This window comes from Patella vulgata, chromosome 3 (assembly GCF_932274485.2).
Source record: "Patella vulgata chromosome 3, xgPatVulg1.2, whole genome shotgun sequence".
Taxonomy (NCBI): domain Eukaryota; kingdom Metazoa; phylum Mollusca; class Gastropoda; family Patellidae; genus Patella; species Patella vulgata.
The window spans coordinates 67,941,756-67,953,350 of NC_065881.2; the positions used below are offsets into that span (position 1 = coordinate 67,941,756).

Below are 11,595 nucleotides of genomic sequence, written 5' to 3' on the forward strand. Positions count from 1 at the left end.
GCATCCATGCAATAATTCGGTAATGAATGTACCAGGGCTGGCTTAAAAGTTCTAAGACTGAAAAGGATAGATCATTTGGGTTGAAACAAACTTTTGCCACCAACCAGTACAATCATTGAATGAATCATAGACATAAGAACTGCAACTGTAGTTTTATTATTGTCTTCGTACCAGACCATCTTGTGAAGCTACCCATTGAAATCACCAGTAATGGACAAAATTGGCTATAGGGCAGTCATCAAGTACCTGCAACTGAAAGGACTAACCCCAACACAGATACATGCCCACATGGCCTCCACTTAAGAGATTAATGCCCCTTCCTTTTCCAAAGTAAAGAAGTGGGCTGCAGAATTAAAGTGTGGCAGAGAGAGCCTTGCCGCTGACCTGTGCTGCACCCTAAAGACCATCAACAGCAACTATTCAAGAAAACATTCGCTGGGTGCATGACATGGTGAGTGTTGAACACATTATCACCATCGAGTTTTTGGCCAGATTTGACCCCGTCAGACCTCCACCTGTTTCCAAAAATGAAAAAGGAACTAGTCGGTCGTCATTTTCCTAGTAATGATGACGCCATGTCAGTTGTGAATCACTTTTTTAGGGTGGCTGAAGAAAATTTCTTCCTGACCAGCATCCAGGCCTTGCAACATCATTGGCAAAAGTGTGTGCACCTCAAAGGGGACTATGTAGGAAAATAAATGGAAACCATCGACTTTGTACTGATAGACTTAGAAATTTTCAGCCAACCCTCTTATATTGTTGTAGCCTCTTTCTGGTGGTCTATCCATCCATCCAATTTGCATTTTAGCTTGATGTCATTTGCATGTGTCTGTGAAGAATCCTATAGTATTTGGAGCAATACCCCTAATTCTATGTGATATTAAAACAAAAAATAAATAAAATCTATTTGAGTGAATCAAAGAAAATCAGGTGCAGTTTAAGTACAGACTGTTGTAGCTGTCTGACCTGAAAAAACCCACAGATCTAGGTTCTACTCCAGAAAATATTGAAAAGTACATAGCCATAAATAAAATTTAAATCCTTTTACTGTCTGTTTGAATACAAACTGGAACCAATGATTTTGTTGCCCAAATCCGATGAAAGATAAGGTTGACATCTTGACATTTTCGTTCTGGTAAAAGTGTACAGAGTTGAAACTCAAATGATACAAAGATATGGGATGCTTATTCAAAAATGTATTTTTTTTTTGCCAAGGCTTTTCTGAACTCTTCACAGTTATAGACTGGGAAACAAAGTTGACTAATACACACCTAATTCAGCATGCTGCACATGCATCCAATACTAAAACAGAAAGAAAAATAAATGAGAACTCCAATTATGGCATTCTGTCATTGATTTGGCCTTTGCTATTTTCTCAAATTCTGGATTGTCACAAACCCTAGGAGAATTCATATCAAGTTTTCTCCTGGGACTTAATTAGGCTAGAAATTGTAGAAGAGCACCAAACTGTCATCATTATCTGTCAAAGACTATGAACACAGATTGACCATATTCTTTAGTAGATAGCTGGATTAATAGAATGAATATGAGGTGATCAGAAATATATGTAGCATATGTAGTCACGAAATCCATATGCTTCACCGGACTACACAGACAAATCAGATATTGATACACTTGCAAAAATGTCTAATTTATGTCATAAAAATTGATTCGTCCATTTATATCAGAAGTCAGTTTGTTTTCTTTTAGTACTGAAATGCTGGAAATAGGTCAAATTTTTGGTTAATTATTCTTCATTAAAGCTGAACTCTGGTTACAAAAATACCGAAATAATTAAATAAAAAAAAATTAACGCCCCCAAGCCGCCATTTAATTATTTTGGTATGTTTGTAACCGGAGTTCAGCTTTAAGGCACAAAGTTAATCAAATCATTTAAAATAAGAACTACTGGTACCAAAAGTGGTCTCTATCCATCTTCAGTGGTGGAGTTAAAGTGGTTGCCTCCCTTTACAAAGTCTCGCGTGCAGTAAGAAAAGGAAAGTTATCAAATATGGCTTCCATGAAAATTTTGGTTACTATTCCAAGAGTTTACCAGCGCTTATATTGTACTACTAATCACAAAATAGGTACAGTATTACATATTCAAAAGCCAGCACCTCTTTGATTTGTATGAAAAATCTGCGTGTCAATTTGAATAGGCATGGCATGGAACTACGAGAATCCGTGTTTGACTGTCTGACTGTTGTTAGTAGTAGTGTTAGGTTAGTGTTAGGCCTAGTGTTACTCACTACTCAGGCCTCAGCGACAGCAAATTTAGTTAGCAACACAGCCAATCCTTTTTTGTCACTCATTAGTACTGCTGCCTGGCAATACTGCCATTGCAGTCATTAATTGCTGTCAAAGTCATCGATCGAGGGCTAATCTAAAGTTACTGGCTTATTCCCTAACCTTTTGGATGGCTATTGTAGAGTCAGTCTTTTGAAGTTATAATTGCAACTTTTCACACAGATACATTCATGTTTGCCTTTCTATTGGGGTGTTGCATGGCCGAATGGTTAGCACGCGCACGCTGTATCATCATAAGGTCTGTCATTGAGTCAACTGGCTTGATTTCGATTCCCCGGTTGTGTGTGACAAGGACTTTAAATTTATTACACATAAAAGTTACGTGTGCCATGACACAGAAAACTTACGAATCGTGTTGCATGTGCAGAATGTTTGAGAAACAAATATAAGTCGTAGATTTATTTTAGGTCCAAAAATACGCGTACAAATCATTGAAATACAGTAATACGTAATACTCAAATTCGAATAGACTATTGCGAGACTAGATCACACATATAGGCCTATACTGTATTATAGAAATCTTCCATTTGAGTAATTGCGAGACATTTTGGCTAGTTTTCGAGACTTTGCAGGATTTTCAGGATTTGCAGGATTTTCCCGCGAAATGCGGGACGGGTGGTCACCCTATAATTCAAACAATCATCATTGGCTGCTGATACTGGTGTTATAACCAAGGTGACGTTAACAAGGTTGTGACTTGGGAACTGAATATTGATAGGGTTTGGCCCCTCATTCTAATGCTTCACACCAATCTGAAACAAATTCGTTCAACACTGTGGCCTCTATTGCATTAACAAAGTTTTCAGCAAAAGGGATGTATAAAAAAATTGCTTGCCTTTAAATCTCTAATCCAAATAAGATATTAGATCAACAGATTTCAATACTTTATTTTGACCCAAATCAAAGATGTATAGCTTTTTATACGCCCAGATTTTCATGTGGACGTATTATGCCATCGCCCCTGTCCTTCCATTCATAATTTGTTTGTGGACACTCTACAGGTCACAATTCTTATCCGATTTTGACGAAACTTGAAATATAGCTTTATCTCCAAAAGATCTCGGCTGCTTTCGATATTGGCATGCATCGGACCGTAACTTCCTGAATTATGGCCCCTGATTGTACGAAAAATCATGTTTTTAGCTTGTGGACCCTGTAAAGATCATAATTTTTATCCGATTTAAAAAAAACGTTTTAGTATATCACCGTTACACCCTAAGGACAGATGCGTTCGAATTTTGTGAAAATCATCCCAAAACTGACAAACAAAATGGCCGCCCCTCGTTCTCAAATAGCGAAAAAATATGGTATATCAAGGTTGTGTATCCTATAGAGGTCACAATTTTTATCCGATTTTCTTGAAACTTGAAATGTAAGTTTATAACCCAAAGATCTCGGTTCCTTTCGATATTTGCACATATCGAATTGTAATTTCCTGAATTATGGCCCTTGATAGTAGGAAAAATCACATTTTTAGCTTGTTCTCTATCCATTTCTCGAAAATGTGGGCGTATACTGCCTGGTAGCCGCTGGTTCATAGATCCAGTCGTGCTTTGGCGATCAGTGTAGCAGTGAAGGTTTTTTGATTTGACTATATGGTTCATCTGGGCTTGTTTTCAAAATTCGAGACAAATTTTAAGCTTACATTTGTTATTTTTGAATTTAAGAATCCACAGTCAACAGCTGCACAACAGACTTGGTAGCAGTGAAGTGCTGCTGTTGAGCGTGGATTCTTAAATTCGTTTTTATTTACTCCTCTGCCCCGCCGGTATCTTTTGCTTGATCCAGTACCCATGCAGATGTATCAGTCTGACCAGCTTTAGTCACATTGTCATGGGACTGTTGCCGTCCCTCTTCTCATATTCTATTTTTATTTTTGCATAGTCTAACAGCTGACAATATGCAGAAGCAGACACCAGACTTTTTTCATTGATCAGCCTGTATCTTTTCAGTTATGCTGAGCAAGGATATTTCATTGATAGTATAATTACAACTGTACTTTGTGTTTTTAGTTTCATTAAACAAAATCAGTCATCATCAGTATTCCACAGACAGCATCCATCCAGTAAATTCTAGTATCAAATCTTCAGAAATAAAATCCTCTATCAGTACAGCAGAAGAGCAACAATGGCATGAAAAAGATACTTTTAATCATGAAGAAGTTAAAAGGCTTTTAGGAGAAATTGAGGGTGATGAAGTAAGTCACCTGTTTTATTAAACAGGCATTATGCAAGAGCTAATTCTGCCTATTGCAGGTATTTCTTTAGGCCTGGAATGTTATATAAATTATTGATTAGACATTAATTAACTTACCAAGACAATAATCAACACTTGATGCCATCAGATGGCTGCGATATAACTAGAGTTAAATACGTTTTGGGGTCGATGCGGTTACCGTAAAAATAGATAATCGAGACTATGTTTATTATGGTAACAATGGTAGTTTTGACAATCAAGGCTAGACTATAATTGTATCGTTGATATCTAGGCTCAGAGTAAAGTAATTTGACTGAAATTTTCAGTATATTCTCTTTTCATTATCTATTTTTTAACTATTATAGCGAGAACTGTCAACTCTTTATCTAATCTTACCTAATGCACTTTAATTATCAGATTGTGATTACTTAAAATTTGGATACTGGGTCATTTTATTTACCCACTTTACGGCAAAACCAAAATACATGTAGATGTTAGACATTGTATATACTTGAGAAAATATTACCTGAGAATTTTATACCGAGAATCTTCAACTTAATTATTTTGTATTGATGAATTAGTCATTGATTTGAAGATAAGAATACATACTTATTAATATAATTTTCCTTTTACTGTATATGCTAAAATCAATGCATCAAATCTGGAAATTTACCTGTATGGGCTCATTTTCATGCTAAATGAAAATCCTACCAATTTGACATGTTTCATTAGGATGGGACTGAAATATAATCCTAACTATTTGACATGTTTCATTGAATTTGGCATGAACGTGGAAAATAGTGCGATCTAGGACGTCGTATATAAAAGTTTTATTCTGGATATTAACTTCATAACTAATTTTGATATTGATAACTCTTGTAATTTTTTCTGTTTTCCAGCCTATTGCTAACATGAATAACCCTTATAAAGCAAAACAGCGTAAATGTATCTTATGTACACGCAATGTATATATCGATTACAAGGTAATAATTATTTATATTTGTTAGTTCCCATTTAGACAACCACTGCAAAAAAGGTCTTTTAATATACCAGGGTAACTTTAGCAATATAGACATGGCTATCCAGGAACTTATATAGACATCTTTATATCATGAGAGTTATCGTGAACTCCATAAGGATTCATACAGAATTAACTAGTTTTATTCTGTGGTTTCATAAAAATATACCTTGAGACTATACGCTACTCCTTTTTTTATATGCCAACATGTTAATGTGGTTTTATAGTTATTATAATGTCCTTGCAATTTTCCTTTGGTAGATCTGTCAATCTACAGAGTTAGTTTTTGATCAAATTTCATCAAATTTTCAAAAATAGTTACTGATGAGGGACCCTATTGCTTTTAAAATTTCGCAAAAGTAGTCCACAGGTTGTTAATATTACCTTTTACTTTTGATTGTTGATTAAAATTAACATACCTATACTTATTCTACAGAATTCAGTTCTTAACCCCATTAGTTTAATTTTATTTAAATCTTTAAGAATAATTTGTATTTGGAGTTATTACCCTGACTGATATGATAGTTGATAAATGACAGTTCTGTACTCACTTTGTAGAGTTTAATTTCATACCCGATTTTCAGGGAAATTTCTGGAATTGCACTTTTAGGGTTATTTCTTCTGACTTATGATTGATGATTAAAAGATATTACCATATTGTAGTTCATCTGAACGACAGACTCACCCTACCTGCAGAGAAGTGAAAAAAAAGCCAGCTACCATTTAATTTTCGTATGTTAGTTACGTATGTATTGTAGTCTCTTTAAAGAGTTGAGTTATTGACCACTATCCCGGTATATGATTAATTTATTTTATATTTCAGAATGTTGAGCTTCTCAGTCAATTTGTTTCACAACATTCTGGAAGAATACTTCCTCGCAATAGAACTGGGCTGTGTATTCCCATGCAGAACCATATATCAAGGTTGATCCAAAGAGCGAGAACGCTAGGTAGGTCGGTAATATTTTCCAGTCCACTCCAAAGTCTTCAATGTAACCTTTGTGGCTTGGTATTCTTGTTTTTGGACTAAATTTTGAACATATTGCTTCAGTGATTCAACTGATGATTATTTTATAAAGTCGAATATGTGTGCTTGCATGTGACACAGAATAATGCAGCTTGCCTAACTCAATGTGATTTTTATACGTCCACATTGAAATGTGGACTATATTGCCGTCGCCCCGTCCATCCGTCCGTCCGTCCATCGTCCACAATTTCTTGTGAACGCTCTAACGCCAAAAGTTATCATCCAATTGTTTTAAAATTGATATATGTTGTTTACATTAGTGAGATGAAGAAGCCTATTTAATTTCAATAATTTCGGTTTATTACGTCTAGAGTTATGGCCCTTGTTTCACTTTATTGAACCTTTTGAACGCTCCAACGCCAAAAGTTATCACCCAATCTTTGTGAAATTTATATGCAATATTTAAGTTAGTGAAACGAAGAAGCCTATTGAATTTCAACAAATTCTGTTTATTACGTCAGTTATGGCCCTTGTTTCACTTTATTGAACCTTGTGAACGCTCCAACGCCAAAAGTTATCACCCAATCTTTGTGAAATTAATATGCGTTATTTAGATTACTGAAACGAAGAAGCCTATTGAATTTCAGCAATTTCCGTTTATTATGTCTAGAGTTATGACCCTTGTTTCACTTTATTGATCCTTGTGAACGCTCTAATGCCAAAAGTTATCACCCGATCTTTGTGAAATTTATATGCACGATTTAAATTAGTGAAACGAAAAAGCTAATTGAATTTCAGCAATTTACAATAATTACTTCTAGAGTTATTGCCCTTGTTTCACTTTGTTAAACCTTGTTAATGCTCGATTTATGAAAGTTATCATCCGATATGTATGAAATTTATATGCATCATTTAAATTTGTGAAACAGGCCTGTTGAATTTCAGCAATTTAGTCAATAATTTCTAGAGTTATGGCGATTGTGAACGTTTAAATGACAAAAGTGATCATGTGATCTGTATGAAATTTATATGCATTATTTAATTTAGTAAAACGAAAAAGCCTGTCAAATTTCAACAATTTCTGTAGATTACTTCCAGAGTTGAGACCCTTGTTTCAGTTTGTAGAACCTTGTAAACCCTCAAACGACAAAATTTATAATCTGATTTGCATGGAATTGTCTTGTAAAGGTCCCAATTACCTACAAAGGAATAAATATGCGACAACCCTTGTCGACCGCTCGGACGATTTAGTTGCAGTGGGCGTATGTTTTGTTGCCTGGCAACCTATCTTTCTGATTTCCTCTCACTGCTAAAGACCCCTGTGTGGAAATGTATTATTGAAATTAAAGATAATTGATAGGCTAGTTCCATAATGACCTACGTTTGTTCAATGAACACTTGGCCCTATTTTTCTCACACTCTTAATCATTCTTCTGGTGATTCTATGTGTCATATTAACAAGAAAGGAAAATATTTATTCATAATTACAATTTTTAATGTAGAAATATTATAAAAGTGGAGTCTTTAATGTTCTCGAAACAGATGTGATGAAATATTTATGCATTTATATGTGTATTTTTCAGCTTTTATGCCCTACATGCACAAAGATCCTGAATATATTCCACAGCCTAAAAACATTTTTATTCCAAAAAATGATGATAATTCAAAGTGATGCTCTGCTGATAAGTATATGAAGTGCCATATAAATAGAGAGTTTTAGAACTTAGAATGTGATCCAGATTCAAGTGACTTTTGAATGTAATAAAATATCTAGATAATTATTATAATGGACTTTGTGCTGAGTATGAGAATGACCTGTCAGTGACCGCCCTAGACTCTTAAAACCTTTAGCCAAATTTTTAGCCAATTCAAAATTTTATTAGCCAATTCAGAAAGTTTTAGCCAAATATTTTATATCATTTTTATTCATATGTTTGTTAATTAAAAATGAAAATAAATGTGTGTGTGTGTTTGTTGTATTTTACGTCCGCTTCCACCGAGGTGATATCGCGGACAAAATAAATGTTTAATATGTACTTTTATTTTATGATCAGTAGTGGAATATCGCGTTTTATCAGTGAAATAAAAGTGTTATTCCACTGGCTAGTTGTTTTTACCTAAAATGATTGTAAAATCATAAAATAAATAGAACATTTGTCGTTTTGTCGTGAATAACATATTTTATTTCATCTCTAAGCAAGAAAACGTTTATGTTTTCACTCATGCTACGCATTCGTGAAAATATAAGTTTTCTTGCTTCTCGATGAAATAAAATATGTTATTCACTCTAAAACGACAAATATCCTCTATATATAGTACACAAGAATATTATTTTATCTCCTTTTATGAATGCAGATAACAAAAAAATGTTTATAGGACGTACTTCACAGTCACATGATTTAATTTACTTCATCGTCATAACAGAAAAGACACGACGATTCTTTTTAAGACACCGCTGATTTGAAATTTATGTCCGGTCCATCCATTTTTATAAGCATGAGGTCATTGAGGGTTAGCTCGACGGTCTCGGTTAAAGGTCTAATTTTTGTCCACATGTTGATGAAGCCAACGAAGGACTTGCGTCCGAGATGACACGCTCACTCACGGAAGTAGATTCTGGACTAACAGTAGTCGTAGGAAGGAAAAAGGAATCTATCCTTATTTTGGGTTTACTAGTATTAGTTGTCATTAATGTGCGTTTTATTTATTTGCTGCGTAAGTAAAGAAAACTTGTAGTGAAGCGAATGTAAACAACGCAGTGCCACACAAAAGGGGCGTAACTGTGTTTTATAGTCTCCAGACTCGATCTTTCGGTCGTTTTAATGCGTAATATTGTAACATTGACTGATTTGCGACTTGTAAGATTGAGACTAGAGTAATTAATGTACTAAAAATAGACACTCCATCGAGTCGATCGAAAGAAGCGTTTAACGAGACGATTTCAAGTTTAATATTAGCAGATTTACGAAATAACACTCTCTAAAATTCATTCGCCAAATTTTTCGCCAGTATCATCACTTTATTCGCCAATAAAAATAATTGTCGCCATTGGCGAATTGGCGAATGTCTAGGGCGGTCACTGACCTGTGAAGCTACAGCTACTGGACTGATAAACTGCAAACTGAGCCTTTTTATACGCCCACATTGAAATGTGGTTGTATATTGTCATCGCCCCCGTCGGTCCGTCCGTCCGGCGTCCACAAGCTCTAGAGGCTAAAGTTAATATCCGATTGACTTTAAATTTATATACAGTGTTTAAGGCCATGAAACGAAGAAGCCTGTAGATTTTCAGCGATTTCCGATAATTACTGCCAGAGTTATGGCCCTTGATCACTTTGAAAAATCTTGTGGTCGCTCTAGAGGCTAAAGTCAATATCCGATTGACTTTAAATTTATACACAGTGTTTAAGGTCATGAGACGAAGAAGTCTATTCATTTTCAGTGATTTTCTATAATTACTGCCAGAGTTATGGCCCTTGATCACTTCAAAAAAATCTTGTGGACGCTCTAGAGGCCAAAGTTATATCCGATTGACTTTAAATTTATACACAGTGCTTAAGGTCATGAGACGAAGCAGCCTATTGATTTTCAGCGATTTACGATATGTACTGCCAGAGTCATGGCCCTTGATCACTTTGAAAAATCTTTTGGACACTCTAAAGGCTAAAGTTAATATCCGATTGACTTTAAATTTATACACAGTGTTTAGGATCATGAGATGAAGTCTATTCATTTTCAGTGATTTTCGATATATACTGCCAGAGTTATGGCCCTTGATCACTTTGAAAAATCTTGTGGACGCTCTAGAGGCCAAAGTCAATATCAGGTTGACTTTAAATTTATACACAGTGTATAAGGTCATGAGACAAAGAAGTCTATTCATTTTCAGTGATTTTCGATAATTACTGTCACAGTTATGGCCCTTGATCACTTTGAAAAATCTTGTGACGCTCTAGAGGCTAAAGTTATCATCCGATTGACTTCAGATTGATACACAGAGTTTAAGAGCTTGAGACAAACAAGTATATTGATTTTCAATGAATTTTTATGACTTGAACAGCTAAAGCCATGATATTAAAAACCAAACAAATTCTAATGGTTTTCTGATAATTACTTCATGAGTGTATTATAAATGTTTTATTACCGAAAGAAGTAAAAATATGCGACAACACTTGTTGACTGCCCGGACGATTTAGCTGCTGTGGGCGTATGTTTCGTTGCCTGGCAACCTATCTTAATTTGAAGCGGCAAGCCTCCGGAACCTCATTTTGCCTCACTACTCTGTCAAACTCTGAATATTAAGAATTGCGTCGCACCAAAATATATTTTGCAATATTTGTATTTCTATAAAAAAAATGTGTTTGTGGTCATTTATACAACATATTGCTATCTGTGCAAGACTGTAATTCCGAAACTGAAGGTTGCTGAACACTGAATAGAGTTCTTCCTCTCATGAAGCCAAAGCTTCACACAAAATCTGTTAAAATTTGTAGTAGACTTTTATCGCTTCTAACAGGGACTAACTCTGGAACTGAAGGTCATGAAATGTTGAATGTCGATAGTGTTTGTCCTCTTGTGAACCCCAATGCTTTACCAGATTTGAAGAAAGTCTTTTAAAAACATATTGTGTATCCTAGGTGTTTTTTTTGTTTTGTTTTTTTACAAAGGGGTGGGGGTGGCTAAGTGGGTAAGACACACTGGCTCGCTAGCCTGGAGGTCAGGTGTTCGATCGCAGCATTGGCCGAGAAAGTCCATCCAGATTTTCCGGCGTGGTTCCCCCTTGTCAGTGATACAGGATGGAGGGCCAGACAAGGACAGCTGTCTAGTCGTTCGGATGGGACGGAAAACCGAGGTCCTGTGTGCATGTAAAAAATTCCTTGACAGTTGGAATTCGATAAAAGAGTAGGCCGTAGTGCCCGTTTTCATTAGCCCAGTATAGGAGCAGAACAGTAGGATGTTAAACCCCATTTCATTTCATTTCACAAAGGGGTGGTAACTCCAGAATGGAAGGTTTCCCTCTCTTATGACTAGGGCTGTGTCGATACATTTCATTTTCGATACGATACGTATTGACGATACGGCAAACCGATACACGATACGTATCACA

General features: G+C 35.5%; 1 protein-coding gene across 1 annotated transcript; it reads left to right on the plus strand.

Moving 5' to 3' along the window:
* Positions 1–1,975: 1,975 nt before the first annotated feature.
* On the plus strand, positions 1,976–8,269 carry LOC126815212 (30S ribosomal protein S18). Its single transcript, XM_050540772.2, has 5 exons — positions 1,976–2,087; positions 4,320–4,504; positions 5,403–5,486; positions 6,345–6,471; positions 8,072–8,269. Exons 1-5 carry the CDS (start codon positions 2,012–2,014, stop codon positions 8,158–8,160), a joined length of 561 nt encoding a protein of 186 aa, XP_050396729.1. The 5' UTR covers positions 1,976–2,011; the 3' UTR covers positions 8,161–8,269.
* Positions 8,270–11,595: the final 3,326 nt, after the last annotated feature.